The sequence below is a fragment of the Bos grunniens genome, chromosome 28 (genome assembly GCF_055505025.1).
Source record: "Bos grunniens cultivar Pamir isolate PY7600 chromosome 28, Bosgru_T2T1.0, whole genome shotgun sequence".
In the NCBI taxonomy this organism is placed as follows: Eukaryota; Metazoa; Chordata; class Mammalia; order Artiodactyla; family Bovidae; genus Bos; species Bos grunniens.
The window spans coordinates 31330785-31352350 of record NC_141192.1 but is presented as its reverse complement, the minus strand read 5'-3'; the positions used below and the strand labels follow the sequence as shown (position 1 = coordinate 31352350).

Sequence of the window (21566 nt, the reverse complement as noted above, 5' to 3'; positions counted from 1 at the left end):
TGTTGGTAGTTATGCTTCCTAAGGTCCACTTGACTTCAGTGTCCAGGATATCTGGCTCTAGGTGAATGATGACACCATTATGGTTCTCTGTATCATTAAGAACTTTTTTGTACAGTTCTATGTTTTCTTGCCACCTCTTCTTAATATCTTCTGCTTCTGTTAGGTCCAGATCGTTTCTGCCCTTTTTTGTGCCCATCTTTGCATGAAATGTTCCCTTGGTATCTCTCATTTTCTTGAAGAGATCTCTAGTGATTCCCATTCTATTGTTTTCCTCTGTTTCTTTGCACTATTCATTTAAAAAGACTGTTATCTCTCCTTGCTATTCTTTGGAACTCTGCATTCAGATGGGTATATCTTTCCTTTGCTCCTTTGCCTTTTGCTTCTCTTTTCTCAGCTATTTGTAAGGCCTCCTTAGACAACCATTTTGCCTTGTTGCATTTGTTTTTCTTGGGGATGGTTTGGTCACCTCCTCCTGCACAGTGTTCCGAACTTCCATCCATAGTTCTTCAGGTACTCTGTCGGATCTAATCCCTTAAATCTATTTGTCACTTGCACTGTATAATCCATTTGTCACTTCCCCTTTAGGTAATATCTGAATGGCCTAGTGTTTTGTAAAAAAAATAAAATAAGTTTTTTTGTATCATTTTTTAAAATTAGGTTCCAAATATAAGTGATGTCATATGATATTTGTCTTTCTCTGTATGAGTCACTTACCTTAGTACGATAATCTCTGGGTCCATCCATGTTGCTGCAAATGGCATAATTTCATAATTTTTTACGGCTAGGTAATATTCCATTGTGTATGTACACCACATCTTTATACATTCATCTGTGGATATACATTTATATCACTTCCTATGTCTTGGTTGTTGTATATAGTGCTGCAATGAACATTGTGGCACATGTATATTTTTGAAGTATGGTTTTCTTTGGAGATACCCCCAGGATTAGGATTGTTGGATTATATGGTAGCTGTATTTTTAATTTTTTAAGGAAAATACATATAACTGTTCTCCATAGTGGTTGTACCAATTTACATTCCTACCAATAGTGTAGGAGGATTCCCTTTTCTCAACACCCTCTCCAGAATTTATTGTGTATAGAGTTTTTGATGATGGCCTTTGATGATGGGAAGATCCCCTGGAGAAGGGCATGGCAATACACTCCAGTATTTTGCTTGGAGAACCCCTTGGACAGAAGATCCTGGCAGGCTACAGTCCATGGCATCACAAAGAATTGGACACAACTGAAGCGACTTAGGACATTCTGACTAGCATGAGGTGGTAACTTATTGTACTTTTTATTTCCGTTTATCTAATAATTAGTGATGTTGAGCATCTTTTCATGTGTTTTTTGGCAATCTGTATGTCTTCCTTGGTGAAATGTCTATTTAAGTCTTATACCCTTTTTCAGTTGAGTTGTTTGATATTGAGTAGCATGAGCTGTTTGTATAGTTTGGAGATTGATCCCTCATCAGTCACATCATTTGCAGATATTTTCTTCCATTCTGTGGGTTGTCTTTTCATTTTATTTATGGTTTCTTTTGCTGTACAAAGTTTTTGAGTTTAATTAGATCCCATTTATTTTTTGTTTTTATTTCCATGACTCTAGGAGATGGATTTAAAAAACCCATTATTTATATGAAAGAGTGTTGTTCTTATGTTTTCCTCTAAAGGAGTTTAATAGTATCAGGTTTTATATTTAGGCTTTTAATCCAGTTTGAGCTTTTGTATATGGTGTTAAAGAATTTTCTCATTTCATTCTTTTTCATGTAGCTCTCCAGTTTTCCCAGAAGCATCTCCTCCAAAGAGTGTCTTTTCTTCATTGTGTATCTTGCCTCCTTTGTCACTTATTAGGTGACCACAGGAGTGTGGGTTTATTTCTGGGCTTTTTATCATCTTCCATTGAGGTAATGTTTCTGTTTTGTGTCAGCACCTTATGTTTGAAAATGGTGGCTTTGTAGTATAGTCTGAATTTAGGGAGCCTGATTCCTTCAGCTCCATTTTTGTTTCCCCCCACCCCACCCTTAGGATTGCCTTGGTTATTTGGGGTCTTTTTTGCCTGCATACAAATTTAAAAATTATTTTGTTCTAGTTCTGTGAAAAATGCCATCGGTAATTTGATAGGGATTGCAATGAGTCTGTAGATTGCCTTGGGGAGTGTAGTCATTTTGACAGTATTGATTCTTCCAATCTATGGACATGTTATATTTTTCCATCTCTGTCATCTTTGATTTCTTTCATCAGCATCTTGCAGTTTTCAGAGTACAGGTCTTTTGCCTCCTTAGGTTGGTTTATTCCTGGACATTTTATTCTTTTTTAAAAAATAATTTTATTTATTTACTTTTGGCTGTGCTGGTTCTTCATTGCTGCATAGGCTTTTCTCTAGTTGTGGAGAGCAGGGGCTACTCTCTAGGTGAGGTGTATTCAGGGCTTCTCACTGTGGTGGCTTCTCCTGTTGCAGAGCATGGGCTCTAGGGCACACAGGCTTCAGTAGTCGCAGCGTGAGGCCTCAGTAGTTGTGGTTCCCGGACTCTAGAGCACTGGACTTCATAGCTGTGGTGCGTGGGCTTAGTTGCTCTGCAGCGGGTTGGTTCTTCCCAGACCAGGGATTGAACCCGTGTCAACTGCACAGACAGGCAGGTTCTTTATCTGGGACACCAGGGAAGCCCTATTTTATTCTTTTTGATGTGATGGTAAATGGGATTGTTTCTTGAATCTATCTTTCTGATCTTTCATTGTTAGTGTATAGACATGCAACAGATTTCTATGTGTTAATTTTGTATCCTGCAACTTTACTGAAATCATTGATGAGCTCTAGTAGTTTTCTGGTAGCATCTTAGCAGTGACAGTTTTACTTCTTCTTTTCCCATTTGGATTCCTTTTATTTTTTTTCTCTGATTGCCATGGCTAGGACTTCCAAAACTATGTTGAATAAACGTGGTAGAGTGAACATCTTTGTCTTGTTTTTGATCTTAGAGGAACTGTTTAGAGCTTTTCACCACTGAGTATGATGTTAGCTAGAGGTTTGTCAAATATGGCTTTTATTTTGTTGAGGTATGTTCCTTCTGTGCCCACTTTCTGTAGAGTTTATCATGATTGGGTGTTGAATTTTGTCAGAAGCTTTTTCTGATCATCTGTTGAGATGATCATGTGATCTTTATTCTTTAGTATGTTAGTGTAGTGTATCAGACAGTTGATTTGTGGATACTGACAAATCCTTGCATCCCTGGGAAAAGTCCCACTTTATCATGGTATATGATCCTTTTAATGTATCATTGGATTCTATTTGCTGGTATTTTGCTGCAAATTTTTGCATCTATATTCATCAGTGATATTGACCTATAATTTTCTTTTTGTGTGTGTGGTATCTTTGCCTGGATTTGGTACCAGGTTGATGGTAGCTTCATAGAATGAGTTTGGGAATGTGTCTTCCTCTGCAACTTTTCGAGGTGTTTCAGAGAGAGAGGTGTTAACTCTTCTCTAAAGGCTTGATAGAATTCACCTGTGAAGCCATCTGATCTTAGACTTTTGTTTGTCAGATTATAAATCACAGTTTCAGTTTCATTGTGGTGGGGGCGGGGCGGGGGGGCTCTGCCTTCAGTCTCCTTGTCCCACCACTGTGCCACAGCCAACTCCTGCCTCCCCAGGAGACTCTCCATGACCCTCAGGTAGGTCTAGCCCAAGCTCCTGTGGAGTCACTGCTTTGTTCTGGGTCCCAGGGGACAGGAAATCATCTGTGCACCATCTAGGCGTGGAGTCTTTGTCTCCACCAGTCTTGGGGAGTTCCTACACTCCAACCCTGCTGGTTTTCAAAGCCAGATGCTGGAGGCGCCTCCTTGCACTGCCAGACCCTCAGGTTCTGGAGCCTGAAGTGGGGCTCAGAACTAGCACTCCTGTGGGAGACCCTCTGTGATACCATTATTTTCCAGTCTGTGGGTCTCCCAACCAGCTGGTATAGGATTTGATTATATTGTGAAATTACCCCCCCCCCCCCCGCCATCTCACAGCTTCTTCATCTTTGGGTATAAAACTTTTTTTGGTAGGTTCCAGTCTTTTTGTCAATAGTTGTTCAGTTGTGATTTTGGTGTTTTTATAAGAGGAAGTGAGCTCAAGTCTTTTTACTTCACCATTTTGTCCAAACTTGAGGGGCTGCTTTTATTTGAAATGCTTTCTGCCTCCTTCCTCAATGTACGTTGCTCATTATCCCCTTGATATGGGGTGTGTGAGTGCAGCACCCCTTGCGTGCTCTCCTGGTATGGTGGCAGTGATCAGCGCCCACCCACGGGTCTCCCAACAGCAGTGTGGCGTGTGCGCCCCAGGACAGCAGGAGCAGTGATCGGCACCTACTTCTGGATCTCCCAGTGGTGGCAAAGCCCACGCCCTCCTAGGACAGCAGAGGCAGGGCTTGGTGCCTGCTCCCTGCTCATGCATGCTTCCCCTGACTGCAGCGGCAGCAACTGGTTTCTGCGGCCATGTTCCCTAGTTTCTGCAGCAGCCCCTGCCCACTTCTAGAGCCCACAATGGTGGCAACAGCTCTTGCCCAACCCCAGAACTCATAGAGGTAGCATCCTGTTGCCTGAGAGCATGCACACATGTAAAGAAGCTCCTATGGCGGTCTCACCGCTCTTCCTGGGCTCCCCTAGTAATGGTGCCTTGCCTCTCTGGTGAACTCAGCTTCTTCCGAGTGCACTCTCAGTTGTCACAGTTCACAACTGAAGAGTCAGGCTGTTTGCCCACAGGCAGCCCCAGTCCTCTCCCTGGGTCTGACCTGAAGCTTGAGCTTCAGCACCCAGCTGCTGCCCATACCAGTGGACGAGCACCCCAGGCTGGGGGGCACAGGGTGGCAGTGCCAACTGTCTGTGCAGGTCACTCTCTCTTGCCTTCCGCATACTGGTGTTCCCCCTCTGTCCCAGCTGATTCCCCCCCTTCACCCTGCTGGTGAGAAGACTTCCCAGGGTACGGGAACCTTTCCTCCTTCACAGCTCCTTCCCCGGGCACAGGTCCCATCCAGTGCCTTTCTCTCTCATTTTTTGTTTCATTTTTCTTTTGTCCTACTTGGTTACATTGAGCTTTTCTTGCCCTTTTTGAAAGCTGAGGTCTTTTGTCAGTGTTCAGTAGACGTTCTGTGCAAATCATTCCATTTGTAAAAGTGTTTTTGATGTATCTGTGGAAGGAAATAAGCTCCAAGTCCTACTCCTCAGCCATCTTGGTTCCTTCTTATAATGCATGTAAATCACATGGAGATTTGTCTGCTGTTAGTTCAGAAAGGTTTTCATTTAATGTTGCTTATGTTTTGAAGATAACTGCAATCAGAAAATGTCAGCTTTTATTAACTAGAACAAAAATTACCATTTGCATATTTATTGCCTTTCCCTTTCCCAAGGCCATTAAAGAGATTCCACTTTGTTTCTTCCTTCACTTGACTTCTGAAAGGCTTTTCAGTTCAGTTCAGTTCAGTTCAGTCGCTCAGTTGTGTCTAACTCTTTGCGACCCCATGAATTGCAGCACACCAGGCCTCCCTGTCCATCACCAACTCCTGGAATTCACTCAAACTCACGTCCATCGAGTCGGTGATGCCATCCAGCCATCTCATCCTCTGTCATCCCCTTTTCCTCCTGCCCCCAATCCCTCCCAGCATCAGTCTTTTCCAATGAGTCAACTCTTCACATAAGGTGGCCAAAGTACTGGAGTTTAGCATCATTCCTTCCAAAGAACACCCAGGACTGATCTCCTTTAGAATGGACTAGTTGGATCTCCTTGCAGTCCAAGGGACTCTCAAGAGTCTTCTCCAGCACCACAGTTCAAAAGCATCAATTCTTCGGCGCTCAGCTTTCTTCACAGTCCAACTCTCACATCCATACATGACCACTGGAAAAACCATAGCCTTGACTAGACGGACCTTTGTTGGCAAAGTAATGTCTCTGCTTTTGAATATGCTATCTAGGTTGGTCATAACTTTCCTTCCAAGGAGTAAGCGTCTTTTAATTTCATGGCTGAAATCACCATCTCCAGTGATTGTGGAGCCCCAAAAAATAAAGTCTGACACTGTTTCCACATCTATTTGCCATGAAGCGATGGAACCAGATTTCATGATCTTCGTATTCTGAATGTTGAGCTTTAAGCCAACTTTTTCACTCTCCTCTTTCACTTTCATCAAGAGGCTTTTTAGTTCCTCTTCACTTTCTGCCATAAGGGTGGTGTCATCTGCAAGAAGCAATTTGGGATGCTATGAGGCCATGTGTGTCGGGGGGGCGGGGGGGGGGCGTGCAAAAAAAAGTGAAGGAATAATTTTTCTGGGAGTTTCATCAAATGGGAATCTGGGTAAACTAGGGTGTGAGGGAGTACATGAGAGAAGAAAGGATTTTTCAAAGTATTGTTCAAGAATGACAATAAAGAACTTTAGTTACTTTGAAATTAGTCTTTGTCATCAGGTTGCTCTGGCCACAACACAGCTTGTGGTGAAACAAATGGATGAATAATAAGACTGCAAATTATCAAAAGTCTTACAACAGTGATTGAGAGGGTGTGCGGGGAGAGAGGTGCTGTGTGTGCATGCTCTGTCATGTTCGACTCTTTCTGAGCCTATGGACTATAGCCTGCCAGGCTCCTCTGTCCATGCCATTTCCCAGGAAAGAATATAGGAGTGCCATTTCCTACTCCAAGGGATATGGATTCTTTACCAGTGAGCCAGCTGGGAAGACCTTGTGGGGGTAAAGAATACAAACTAATCTGAAAGTGGAAGGTGTTGTTACAAAGGGACATTCACTGTTGTTCCTTTCAGTTTTTGTTGATCAAGATTTGCTATTTTATTATGTTAAAGAAAAGTTAGATAGCTGATCTATGACCTATGACTTTTATAATATGAATAACAATTATATATTTTTTCTGGGGCATTGAATTTTACTTTGTCTTGGGGGAAAAGGAACACAGGAAGAAGTGGAGTAAAATTTCATTCAATATGTCTTTGTTACATATGAAACAAACTTGTCAACTCTATATTTTCTCTTTTTGTCCTGTCATCTGTCATACTCTGCTCTATAATATTGGCCAAAGTGATAGAATTTTCTTGAATTGAAAATGTAGGACATAGTCTGTAAAGTAACCAGATGTCAGATGAGTTCTTCAAGATTTTAATAATATCAATCAGCATGGCTATGACAGGTAAAAAGATTCCTAGAGTAATCCCTTTACAGTAACTGTTTTAAAAATGGTCTTTTATATTATTTGTAAATATAACATAAACATTATGTGCTATTTCTATATATAAATTTCCAAAAGGAACAATTTTTATAGTCTGTCACTGACACCTCACAGATTTTTTAAAAGAAATTTCCCTTTATTTGACTGGACTCTTTCATATCATTATCAACGTTTCTGATTTCATTTAGCTTAAAAACACCTAGGATTACTTTAGAGCAGAGTCAATTGGTCATGTAAGAAAAATGGTCCCTTTTCAGACAGAATCTACCATGTAAGGCTAAACTTTCATAGGTTAGAGAGGTGGATCGACAGCGTTCTTGCTTTCATTTCTGTAAAAGCAGAAACTGGGAGAGAAGACTGAAAACATAGAGGTGGTAAGGACTAATTCATTTCTGCTTTTTGTTGGTAATGTGATCACGTAATGACAGTCTTACTATCATTAACACTCAAATTACTTCATGAACAAAATGAAATCTAAAATTTAGTAATTAGATGAGTTCACAAACAGGTAGCTAATGGCCTTGCAAACTAGGAAGAGTTCACTAGTCAGAAACTATCTGTGCATTGTTTTCTCACAGGGAACAAATCACAGGACAGTGGCATAGCAGAGATGGAGGAACTTCCTGTGCCACGCAACATCAAAATAAGCAACATCACCTGCGACTCATTCAAGATCTCATGGGAAATGGATTCAAAGTCAAAGGACCGCATTACACACTATTTCATTGACCTCAATAAGAAAGAGAACAAGAACTCCAATAAATTTAAACACAAGGTAAAATGCTAACACAGCCTTATGTTCATTTGTATCTTAAAACTTTCTAATTATGATGCCATTTTGAAAGAAGGAATAATGTTGCACTGATTACTTATACTTGACATTAAAAATGAAAGTTATGTCATTTAAAAGCTGTATCCTTCCAAGAAATTTTATAAGGAAATGACACATATATGGGTTAAAATACACTTTTTTCTCCCAGAAAAGGTGAAATCTTAACTCTTATACAGACATAAAAATGAACATGTTAAAGATTTTATTTAACACTAATGAGGTAACTGATGAAGTTTTTAATAGAGCCACTTCAAAGGATGGTCCAGAAAAGACATTTTAAGGACCAGGATATTGAAATAAATGTACAGTGGAGGCAAAACCCGTGTGGTGTTGGTGAAGAACAAGGGCAGGAGGACAGGGAGTACTTCCAGGGGACAAAATTCACTGGCATGTGTTTAGATAAGAATAACGGAATTGGTATCGCATGTCTACAAATTACAGAGTTGTAGAATATATTCCGCAAAATCGGAAGAAGACAACCAGCAGAGTGTGCTATAGATGGTTCATAGTTTTCCACTGAAGCACACATTTTTCCCTATAAATAACTGCCAAAAGGAGAATATCAGTGGCAGCTTATAGACTTTAGTATATTTGTCAAAATACTTACGGGCTTAAAATTGCTTTATGTAATCAATTTTATTGTTTGAGAGTAAAAATAGCCTTTAGGTGTTTTAGACTTGTAACAATTCTCTAATATTTATGCTCTTAGCTGTCTGCTTATCACTATCTTAACCGATACATATCTGTCTCCAGAAGTAGCTCTAGAGAGGATAAATAGTTCTCTGACTTAAAAATTCTTTCTTATGTTTTCAGTGTTTTCATTGATATGAAAACTGATCTTACTTTAATATTTTATAACTAGATTTTAACTTGATAAATCTTTTGGAAGAATTCTTGTCTAAAATTTATGCATTTTACTATATGTGTATAGTAAAACTATACATACTAATGGTGAGTGAGTCTTATATGTACAGACAAATGTGATAGGACAAGATTGATAAAACAGTAATTTCCTATGTTCCAATTTTAATCTTTCTAGTGTTGGATATTCTCTTTGGTGACACTTGGCTTCTTTGAATTAGCTTTGAAATGTTTAGCATTAAATGGTGAGGGGTCAAGATTTGACCCCCTTTCTTCATCCCATACTTAGAATACCATATCTTTGGAAATACAGTGAATATGAACCAGGTTTAGTTACCTTATTAATCATCGTTTTAAAATACCTAGACTTTCTGTGATATAGGCTCCACACTTGAATACAAGTAAAACAAATGTTACCACATTTGCATGTGAAGCAATCATTTATTTAAAAATATTCTGTCCCTTCACATATAAAATATTTAATAATGGGCTTCTCTGACTGAACAGCAGCAATATATTAAATAAATATAATATTTTAAAATATTAGAATATTGCATTTTAAGGAGCATATTAAGGAATGTACAAAGAAGAACATTATACTAGAAGTCAAGAAGATGAATCCATGTACACTTACGCCATTAGCTAGCTGTGTAATCTTTGCATGTTTCTTGATCAAATCGGGCCTTTTTTTTTTTTTTACATCTGAAGAATAAGAGATTTGAAGATAGTAATTGCTAAATATCTTTAAACATTTTAGCTAGGAATTTAATAAGTTCTTCCACACTGTTTACAGTTGACTCAAGTTATACTGCTACATTAATTCATCTTCTTCCACCCACCCGTACCTCTCTTCCTCCTTTCCTTTCTTAGGATGTTCCAACAAAACTGGTGGCAAAAGCTGTTCCCTTGCCGATGACTGTCCGTGGACACTGGTTTTTGAGCCCAAGAACTGAGTATACAGTAGCAGTGCAGACTGCCTCAAAACAAGTTGATGGTGATTATGTTGTGTCTGAATGGAGTGAAATTATAGAATTCTGCACAGCAGGTAAGAGAACTGGGTACAAATATGGGGGGGGGGTGCTTATTTAATAGTTCCTGGAAAGCTAATTATAGAAAGTATATTTTTGTAATTATTAAGTGATATTTATTGCATTGGTCATTTTTACATTGCCAGTAGCACTGTGTGACAGAACAAACTGATAGAGTGGAGGTTCTCAGCAAAAGCTGGGTAATGGCATTAAATTATTTCTGTGCTACATGCACAGTTTGATTTTTCAAAGTAAAGGCTTTACAAATAAAAATTGATGCAGTATGAAAATATATTCAGCATATTTTGAGATTCATTTTGAGAGGGAGAGAGATCTTTTTTCTTCCTTTTTTTCATTTATTTTCACACTCTTGAAAGAAGGAAGCCAGAAACATCATTCTCTAATTTAAGGAAATGAAGGCAGATCACAATGACTTTACTTAACAGAAATGTTATTGGACTTTTCACTTGAATGCTGATCATCTCTCTCTAAACTCATGTCGTGTGAGTTTGTGTGTCTCTGCTTCATGAAAGTACCTCATAGCCATTTGGCATTGGGGTGTCTAATGTAGAAAGCCCGTCCCTCTTGATCTTGAATTGTACCTTAATAGCCCAATGGGTTGAAAAGGTTACCATAACCATTCATATCGTGTATTTATATACTTGTTTATTCATTCAGTCAAGAAACAAATATTTATTGAGCACTTAAATAGATGGTGAAGGGACACAAAGACATAGCTACCTGAATACATCTGTCATCCATTCTTTCTGTCTCTTAGAATAGGGCTTTGTTTCCTCTTTGTCTAGGTGATTGTTTCCTCTATAAAACTGTAGAAAGAGGCTAAATGTTTGTTTCCACACAAAGGAGCTTGTAGAAAGTCGTAGACACTTGCCTCACCTATTGCGGGTTGCTTAGCAACTTCCCCAGCTGAGGCATCCTTCAGATAAATCAGCTATTTTTTCCCCATAGCCTCACAGTAGATTTATTTCAGACTCAGGATGTGCTTAACTACTGCTTTATCTCAATATCTTTTTTTTCTCTCTTAATTTCAAACTCAGTATAAAATTTCCCATGTGGATATGTAGAATGGATGAAGTTTTAATGCTTAATTATTGTGATTTTATCATAAACCTTTTTTGTTTGTTCTGTGAGGAAGCTGCTAAGGATCTCAGTGTATGAGAGTGAACAAAATAGTATCCCTCTGGTGCTATATTTCTTCCTAAGATGTCATAGTTGTAAGATCCACCACTTTATGTATCGCTAAGAAAAAATTAAACTGCCAATTAAACTGTGAAACAGTGTTTTCTTATCACATATACTAGACTCATGTCAGAGATGCTGAAATGTGGGGAAAATATATTTTAGAATAGATGTGGTATACATCATAGTCCAGTAGTCAGTAATTAAATTGCTAAAGATTTCAACATTGTATTAATAGTGTGTAAAGAATTCTCATTTTACCTGTATTTTATGTGTCACATTAGAATTACTATATCCCCTCAACTTTTCTCCTGAATTAAAATTCCTCCTTGGAATCCACCTCACGCTTACTCTTTTTACACATCTTTCTACTTGCCCTGATTGCATCCTACCAGAGATGTAGACACAGTAAAAGACATAGTAGCTTTTGACATTGTTTTAATACATGCTATTTTCCATAGAATTGTACCAAACAGCATCGTAGTAGTCATTTTTTAAGAAGCTATAATGTACCTCCTAAAACCCCATTTGACATTAAGGAAAAATGAGATAATATTTCTTCCTTAGCTTAAGGAAGACCTTTGGCATTTTCAGTTCAGAAATACCTGTCTAGATACTCCATTCTATAATCTATATGACTACAGGAGTACATGTTTTATTTCTATGTATATAAAGAAAGACCTTTAGTTTTCTTTCTTTCCTTTAGAGTGACTGATCTGTTGCTCTTTTATTCAAGTATATCCCCTAATTATTCTAAGGAAGTTTTAGGGGTAAATAATAAGGAAAATGCCAGCTTATTTTAAATGTGCCACAATATTTTTCTATAAATCATTTTGTTTCCATGAGTAAAATCTAAGAATTTTTTTCAAAGCTTGTTGTTTCAGTTTATTAAAATAATTCAGAGCCTGTTTCACCTAAGCTTTATCAATCACCTTTACTCTGTAAATCTTAGAAAGCTATCTTATATATTGTCTTTTAACCTAGACATCTAATTCACTCAAAATTTACTGAGCATATATTGTATGCTATGCATTGTGCAAAGTACTGGAAATAAAACAGAATGCCACTGACCAATCTAGTTTAATCGGTGACACAGATAAAACCCCATAATAAGTCACAGCTGTCTATATATTACCTCTTCCCTTAGACTGAATTCTTCGAGGGGAAGAGGAATTTTTTTATCTTTTCAATTGATCATTAGTTTAATTTTGCACAGTGCCTTGTATATCACATGTCCTAATCTAAATAAATGTTTGTTGAGCCAGTGACACAGGGAGTACACAAACTATGCTGCCATGAGTAGTTCAACTAGATTGCTTTCATTTGGAAAGTCTTGAAATCTTTATAGACCAAACTTTTTGCTTAGATTCTAGAACAGGAGTTTGGCAACAGTCCTCAATTTTCAAAACAAAAAGCTGGTGAAGAGATCAGCTTACTGTGAGAGATGCTTTATATTTTCACAAGCTCTTGTGTACTCAATACTACCAACTATAGTAGCCAGAGACCTGGTCTCTAAGTTACTAGCTTTATGGACATTTGGCAAATCATTAAACTGTGGCAGGCTTCAATCTCTGCATCAATAAAATGGTTATATTTAATCTGTCTTTCCAGCCTCATAGATTTAGGGAGTAAATTAGATGACCATTATTATTATTACTCCTTTAAATTATATTTGCTATTGCTTTCAGGTTACAATCTTCTTTTATTTGATTCAGCAGCTGATGGAAGAAAGGCTAGTGTGGTGCTGTTTGACATTACTCGAATCCGTGTTCCTTATTTAACACTTTGGTTTCAGGATCTTTAATTTCAGCGAGTGAAAAAAATGCAAGTGTATTCTTAAAAACAACCATAAACAGAAATATTTTTGTAGAAAAAATGTGCCACAAAGACAGTGAATGTTTTCTTTTTAAGTGCAGTTTCTTATTTACTGAGATGAGTTTTGCAAAAGAGTATTTGAATAATCTACAAATTATTAAGCATGTAGTCAATACTTTTGATAGTGTATTTTTAATAACAAACTTTTTTGTTATTTTCAGACTATTCAAAAGTTCATCTAACACAACTGTTGGAGAAGGCTGAAGTGATTGCAGGACGGATGCTCAAATTTTCTGTTTTTTATCGTAACCAGCACAAAGAATATTTTGACTACATTCGGTAAGAATCGAAAAAGATACATAATGATTTGCTTTACTAAGTGCCATTCCAAATTCTAGGCTCAGGTTTCTGTTGAGTATGCTTCTGTTAAATAGGAATTTTAGTTTTCTTCTCAAAATATTTAATTATACTGACTTTTATTTCCTAGAATAATTAAGTAAAAGAAAAAAATCAGATCATGGGATTTTTTTTTTCCACTTCACTTAGATTCCTTTCTGTGATCACTTGTAATACCAACTCCTATCTGTTTGGGTGGAAGACCTTAAGCCGCCAAGGTTAAGGTTGATGAGCATGTCACGGACTCCTCTGATTCCCAGTTACTCAGTACCTTCTGTCTCATACCAACTAATGAAATTTCTCCTGAAAATGAGAGAATAAAAGGGTGACTGTCTCATGAGATACGGTGAATTAGGCGGGATTGTCAGGCTTCTGCCAATGTAGAAATCTCCCAGCTATTATACTGTGTTAATTATTCACGAGGGAAATCTTATTTACTTTTGAATTCTAGTGTTCAGTATTATTTTTAAGTTATCCTGTGTTTGTCCCTGAAAACAGTTTCCCAGAATTAAAAAGAATTCCATGTCACAAGTAGTTTTAATACTTACAGCCCTTTCATATTTGTAGAAGAGAATTTCAAGAGAGTAAATGGGTAGATATGTGTTTTTAAGAAGCCTTTGACAGTGCTGTACAGGTTCTAAAACGTCTACACGGTAATCCCTATAATCTGTCATTTTAAAAGCCTTGCTCTCACTTTTTAAACTCCTGATGGGATTGTATATGAAAAAAATTTAGGAAGGTTTGTTGTTTTGTTTCATAACTCTCTAGTTTTTCTTAAATCAAGATGATGGTTCCAAATCTAAATAAGCTCCAAGCTATGGAAAATGCAAAGGGAAATAAAGAGACAGAGGTGAATTTAGGCATGCATGTTCTTCAAAATAAGTGCTTTGCAATATCATATATTTTGATCATGAAAACAATTCCTGCCTTATGTTTGAATAGCCTATAAATACAGAGTTTACTCTATAATTCTCTTTCTGGTAAATTATTTACCCTTGAGTGTATATAATTCATGGAAAATGCTGTTCACATAATTTAGAGAATATAAACTGAGAGAGAATACAAAGTATTATACTTGTCAGTTGTTGTATGGGAATAACCACATATGACTTAACAAGAAAGGCATTTCTTTATATTTGTTAAGCATAAAATTAGAAATAAAAAAGATCCACTGTTGCTATTTTTTTCCAAATAAATACAGCAATGGAATAAGTAAATAGACCTTTGGTACTAGGCTTAGCCCTGGAAGGCTGCCAGCGTCAATCTTAGGTGGCCACTGGAGGTCACTGTTTCTCTGACTTTTCTCTGTCCTTTGGCCTGTTTTCAGGTCCTTAGATAACTCTAGAATTTGCTCCATCTGTTTTCAAAAGTTCTTCCAAGAAGAAAAAAGATAAAGACAGAAAGTATGGAAAATGGAAAGAAAATTGTTGTATATATTGTATGATTGATTCCAATATACTAGTATAAAAGGTGTATTTACTAACAGGGAAATTTACCTTTGTTGGATTTTCCATGATAGTTGTAAAATCCATGAAAGTTAAATTTGATACAGTTTATATACATATACTTCAGTATGTACACATAAAATATATTTGCCAAGGCATGAGTACAGGTTTTCAACACTGATTTTTAAAAAGTTGTATTAACTGAAACCACATTAGCATCAATGGATCTTGATTTTCTTTTTATGTAATGCATTCTAATCAGGGCACACTGTATCAGAATTCATTTAAAATGTCATCTTGTTATTCACAGTGCTTGACTAGAAAGGAACCTTTCACTTACCTGACACACTTTCCAAATCAGTATGAATTATGAAAAATCCCTAGATAAATTCTGCATCAGTCCACATGGAATGAACTCGTTTTGATCTCTCCCTCTAGGAGTGAATTCCTATATGAGTACTGCTTTATGTTACCCCAGATCAAAATACCACTTTTGCTCTTCCTCCTTGAAGTTCCCTAGGCGGCTTACTTGTCCTTAAAATACCTTTCTGTATCTTAAAGGTTTCCCTCCAGGGATCCCCTGATATGGGTAGACACGTGTAGGATTTCCATCAGTGTTCGGCGGTAGATTGCATATTCTGAGTTGATGTCTGTCACCGATAGTAAGACATTTCTCCTAGCCTAAGTTCCTGTTTATCTGTTTTCTGCTGTTACTACCTCATATAATTGCACTTGTAGATTTATGCAGAATACATGTCATATTAATAATTGGGTTTTGTTCTTGAGAATGTAATGAGGTAAGAATTTCTGATTCAGGACAAGATAGAGTAGACCTATTTCTCCCTTTCCTCCTACTACATACAATTAAAAACCAGGAGTGTTACCTATATAAAGCAAACGTAAGAGTCTGAAAGGTGGAAAGAAGGTCAACGAGTTAGGGACCTTGGGACCCGAAGGACAACACAGTGATGGATTTTCTGTTTAGCTCTCGTTCTGGACTAGATGCTAGTCATCAGCTCACATCAGTGGGCACAGACGAAAAAAATACCTGCCCCAAAAGTCTTCTGTGTTTACCCAAGTGAATCGGAAAGGGGCAGCCTTGAAGGCAGACTTTGTAGACAATAACTGCCTTTACTCCAGCTAAACACCACAGAAAAAGTATTTTTCTCCACACCACCAGCCACAGCCAGGTAGGAAACCTAGTCTTGCATCTTCCAACTGTTAGGAACCACCCTCCCCTCCTCCTCTACCCCTTGTTGCAGTAGCATCAGAGAATGCTAATGGGGAGCTGGTGTTTACAACCCACACCAGTGGCAATGAGTTGCCTGTCAGCCTTCCCACTGGGCTGGTGTCAGAAGGGGCCCAGTGGAAACCAGGACTCTTCATCATAGCCAAGGGATGATAATAAGGTGCTAACCCCTGCAGCGCCAGTGAAGGCCACATAGGAAGCAGTAATACCGTCTTTCTCTTTCAGACTTTCTTCACTTAGTATGGCAATCTCTAGGTCCATTGATGTTGCTGCAAATGGCATTCTTTCTGTTTTAAGACTGCGTAGTATTTATCTGTCAATGTACATTTAGGTTGCTTCTATCTCTGGACTATTGTGAATAGTGCTACTGTAAACACTGGGGAGCGTGTATCTTTTTGAATTTTCATCTTTTCCAGAGATATGCCTAGGAATGGAATTGCTGGATCGTATGGTAACTCGCTTTTTAGATTTTCAAGGAACCTCCCTACTGTTTTCCACAGTGGCTGCACCAATTTACAGCTACACCAACAGTGTGGGAGGGTCCCCTTTCTCCATATCATCTCCAGAATTTATTATTTGTAGACATTTTACTGATGGCCGTTCTCAGCAGTGTGAGAGTGGTGCCTCTTGGTAGTTTTGATTTGCGTTTCTCTGATAACTAGCAATGTTAAGGATCTTTTTATGTGCCTATTGGTCATGCCTCTTTGGAGAAATGTCTGTTTAGGTCTTCAGGCCATTTTTTAATTGAATTGTTTGTTTTTTGTTACTGAGTTAAATGCACTGTTTATTTTGTAAATTAACCCCTTGGCAATCACATCGTTTGCAAATTATTTTCTCCCAGGCTGTGGGCTGTCTTTTTCATTTTGTTTTTGGTTTCCTGTGCAAAAGCTTTTAACTATGATTAAGTCCCATTTATTTATTTTTTGCTTTTATTTCTATCGCCTTGGGAAACTGACATAAGAAAGCACTGGTACAATTTATGTCAGAGAATTCTTTGCAATGTTCTAAGAGTTTTATGGTGTTCTCTTATATTTGTTTTTAAGCCATTTTACCTTTAGTTTTGTGTATGGTGTCAGGGAATCTTCTAACTTCATTCTTTTACATGTAGTTGTCCAGCTCTCCCAACACCACTTGCCGAAGAAACTCTTTTTTCTATTATATATTCTTGCCTCCTCCATCAAAGATTAATTGACTGTAGGTGTATGGGGTTTTTTCCTGGACTCTGTTCTGTTCCATAGATCTACATGTCTATTTTTTGTGCTGTTATCATGATATTTTGCTTACTGTAGCTTTGCAGTATTGTCTGAAGTGTGGGAGGGTTATACCTCTAGGTTAGTTCTTTTTCCTTAGGATTGCCACAGCAATTCTGAATCTTTTATGGCTCCATATAAATTTTAGGATTACTTGTTCTGTGAAAAATTTCATGGGTAATTTGATAGGGGTCATATTAATTTGATAGGGATCCAATTAAATGTAGACCGCTTTGGGTAGTATGGACATTTTCATAATATTAATTCTTGTAGTCTAAGACCATGGGCTATCTTTCCATGTCTCTTATTGTCTCTCTCGTTGGTATAACTGAATGGAAGGGACCAAGGAGCAGGAAGAACTGCATGACGAAGGTCCAGCCCAGTGGGAGGTGAGAAGTGTAGAGAAAAGAGCTGAGTGTGGTAAAGGGAGATACCAGCTCTATTCTAAACAAAATGCAAGCAAGATGACCTGAGTAGTCAACTGGAAAGTGAAAGTGAAAGTGAAGTCCTGTCCGACTCTGCAACTCCATGGACTGTAGCCTATCAGGCTCCTCCGTCCATGGGATTTCCCAGGCAAGAATCCTGGAGTAGATTGCCATTTCCTTCTCCAGGGGACCTTCCCGACCCAGGAATTGAACCCAGGTCTCCCGCATTGCAGGCAGACGCACTGGGCCTGGGTTAAAAAACTGAAGCAAAAAAAATAAAACAAGATGCTTTTGTACTGATGTACATGGACAACACTCACTTTAGACCTAAATTCTGGCAGACTTTGAAGAAACATTCAGCATGTTTAACCAGCGTTGTCAGTCCAGTTTTCTCTTCCCCAAATCACTTCTAAAACCCAGTAGGCTTATAGTGGATGTGATTTCAGCCATAACATTTCTCATTCCACTTTTGTTTTCCTGGCCAGGAAATTTATCATGTTAAAAGACCTCCAAGGTTTGTAGCAGAGCATTCTTACCTTAGGGTCACGGCTGGAATTTAGCTTTTTGTAAGTAATGTCAAAAGATGCTTTCTCCTTGATCTGATGGTAGGATGGATGAGCACCCAGGCTCTTAATAGTAGACAGTTGACTCGTAGTCTGTCACCATTCAACTCTGTACATGAGTAGCTCTACCACCACCGTACCAAGCAGTGACCATTTATTTTCTCTTGCAGAGAACATCATGGGAATGCTATGCAGCCCTCTGTCAAGGATAACAGTGGCAGCCATGGCTCTCCTATCAGTGGAAAATTAGAAGGCATCTTCTTTAGCTGCAGCACTGAATTCAATACTGGGAAGCCACCCCAGGATTCGCCTTATGGAAGATACAGGTTTGAGATTGCAGCAGAAAAACTTTTTAACCCCAATACTAACTTATACTTTGGGGACTTCTACTGTATGTACACTGCTTATCATTATGTGATTCTGGTCATTGCTCCTGTGGGATCACCAGGAGATGAATTTTGTAAGCAGCGCCTTCCTCAACTAAATTCCCAGGATAATAAATTTCTGACCTGCAGAGAAGAAGATGGGATGCTGGTTTACCACCATGCCCAGGATGTCATTTTAGAAGTCATTTACACTGACCCCGTGGATCTTTCTCTAGGCACCGTGGCAGAAATCACTGGTCATCAGCTCATGAGTTTATCTACTGCAAATGCAAAGAAAGATCCCAGCTGCAAAACCTGTAATATTAGTGTTGGACGTTAATGCCCACTTTTCTTATTCTCAGTCCCCCTTTCTTCCCGTAGGAGCCCTGATCCTCTGTTGTCCATTTTCGTCACCCAGATGTTTTCCACTGAAGCATGCACATGCCACTGTCACCAAGAGCGAGCCACCACTTCTCAGATTTCCGAGCTGTTGTAGTGTTCCCTGTTCCCTACCCTTCCCCCGACTGTGAGAGATGAGCTGTCCTAAGTTGTTTCTGACACCCTCTTGCCTAGATGCTGCAATGGTTTTATTTTTCCTTTATGCCAAACATAACCAAACTATTATATAAACTGCTTTAGTAAAATACAAAATAATGGCTTATAAATGGTGTTTAAATATGCTCTCATTTTAATCTACTGAACAAATATTGGGATAACTCCAAACCGCATGAAAAAGTGTAATTGCAGCATGAGTTAAACCTTGAAGCCTAGAATTGTCAGCACTTCCAACTTGTTGTTTGACAGTGTTATTTATGTTATTTATATTAGCTAACAGGAAACAACTACTGTGTTTCAACATAATAAATATAATAGAAAAATATTTTATTTGTATTGTTGTATAAAATATTTACAATCTTATAGAATATATAGAGTTACATCTTAATAGCAATTGTATACATGTCACGAAACCATTTCCCTTATCAAAGATGTAGTTTGTAAACCTCAAATAGTTGTGTATCTGTCCTGTTACAAGTACATAACTTTAATTAAACAAATTTATGAAGGACATTATTCTGATTCATAAAGGTTATAAAATATCAGCTAAATATAGGTAAATATAGAGACAACAATAAGCCTCTGAAACCATCTGCTTCAGAAAGAGTCAATATTAATCCCATCCAAACTATATGAAAATGTGAATTTGTTCACCATTGTGCTTAAACATTATAGAAAAGAGAACTACAAACGTGGCTGGTATGAGAGAGAAAATGTGGACCTTTTACTTATTTTTACAAAAGCAAAATAATAAACGTGGTTTAATACAAAATAACAAAACAATATACACTGAAGTTAATGACACAAATAAAGTACTCAGGCTTCTTTTCCAAGCTGTTACAGCAAACATTTTCTAAACCTTTCATTTTATACAGAATGAGGAACAACTATAGTTCATGGGAAAATTTTTTGACTTTACAAAGTATAGACCTTGGAACATTAAGAAAAACACATATTCCCAATGGAAAAATAGTTTATATAATCTTAAAGAAAAAGATTAGCTATATAACTATGATCACATTAGATTATATGCTACAGACACATCTATCCAAAATACCTATTTTCAAATTTTAATACAATATTTTATTTTAATATAAACATCTGTCAGTTATAAACAAAGATAATTCACAAAGTACATGCTATCAGAATGAACTTTGGTAATCAGAAATGTAAAATTTTAAGGAACAGATAAAATAATGTGCTATTTTTATATAGAAATAAAAAATTAGCAGTGACACATTCTAGTATATTTTAGGGTGCTGAAAGCCTAGCAGACTTATGGGACAAGGTCGTAGATTTTTTATCACTTAAAAATCTATTAGAGTTCCAGATAAATTACATTCTTACTAACTGTATCCCTTTCTATGTAAAATGAGTTTCTTTTGTTCTTATTGATTTTTAAAAATCATGCTCTTTCCATATGTCAGTATAAGCAGTCTTTGGACATTAAGTAGACTTTCTCTAACCAGTGGTCCATTTAACAGGTGGACGCTTTATATTACCTTAGGTTTGATAAAATAGATGTTTTCTGAAGTAATTATACTGACTCTGCATTTTCTCCTTGACATGGAGAAAGCTGAAGTTTATCTCCAATTATGTGTTACTTACTGTATTTTCCCCCATTTTAATCCCTTCTATTCATGTATAATTACACTTGCCATCCATTCTTAACAACAGCTAAAACTCCCACTAAAGTGCTTCAGTTTTCAGTTGTCATACTACTTAGCAAGAACGGCAGAGGAAAATAAACTTGCCTTATTGCAGGTGAAAGTGATCACAAACATTTCCTGACCCTCAAATAGTTTTGGCCACATCTTGCTTGCTGATGAGGACCTCTAATAGTCTCAGTTTGGCTTTTATGTGCTTGTATTCATAGTACTCATCTGCCATTGGTATCCGATCTTCCTTTTGTGGACTTCTGCAAAAAAAAAAATATATATATATATAAAATCCATTAGTTCATTAATGAACCAAGTCATTAAAAATCCTTTTTTAACTCTTGTGAGAAAAGGACAGGGTAGCAATTTCCGCTAGATTTTTGCATCAAGTCTCTTTTCCTCTTCATTCATTCCCTCTTCCATGTGTTACTAGGTTTCAATGTAATAGTGCCCTGAGAAGTTAATTATTATAAGTGTTTTGCAAATACATTGTCCAGTGCATAGACATATAACACTGGGGAAGTGGAAAGGTCTGTGGGAAATAAAAACCAGAACCCTCAAGATATTTTTTTACCCAGTCTTTCTCCTAACATCCAAGCCTGTGCAGAATATTCAGCCCTTATAGTGATAGTTGTTTAAAATATCAACCTAAAAATACTACGAAAATTACATTAACAGAAATAACTTATAAATCTATGGTAATAGGAGGGAAAAGCTCAGTA

The 21566-nt window shown here is 37.5% G+C and overlaps 2 protein-coding genes across 30 annotated transcripts in view; one reads left to right on the top strand and one right to left on the bottom strand.

Moving 5' to 3' along the window:
* PHYHIPL (phytanoyl-CoA 2-hydroxylase interacting protein like) overlaps positions 1 to 19511 on the top strand; it is a 95029-nt gene extending 75518 nt beyond the window's left edge. For 2 of the 4 annotated variants that reach the window (XM_086382461.1, XM_086382463.1), the window contains exons 2-6: positions 7781 to 7977; positions 9766 to 9940; positions 13160 to 13277; positions 18437 to 18592; positions 19013 to 19511. In XM_086382461.1, coding sequence (XP_086238587.1) covers positions 7781 to 7977; positions 9766 to 9940; positions 13160 to 13277; positions 18437 to 18592; positions 19013 to 19127 — 761 coding nt within the window. In that variant the 3' untranslated portion in view covers positions 19128 to 19511. Of the gene's footprint in view, positions 1 to 7780; positions 7978 to 9765; positions 9941 to 13159; positions 13278 to 18436 lie in introns of all 4 variants that reach the window. The other 2 variants (XM_086382460.1, XM_086382462.1) reach the window with 1 other exon arrangement.
* Positions 19493 to 21566, bottom strand: part of FAM13C (family with sequence similarity 13 member C) — a 140703-nt gene continuing 138629 nt past the window's right edge. For all 26 annotated transcript variants that reach the window (XM_086382467.1, XM_086382466.1, XM_086382489.1 and 23 more), the window contains one exon: positions 19493 to 21104. In XM_086382467.1, the coding sequence (XP_086238593.1) occupies positions 20981 to 21104 (124 nt within the window). In that variant the 3' untranslated portion in view covers positions 19493 to 20980. The remainder of the gene's footprint in view (positions 21105 to 21566) is intronic.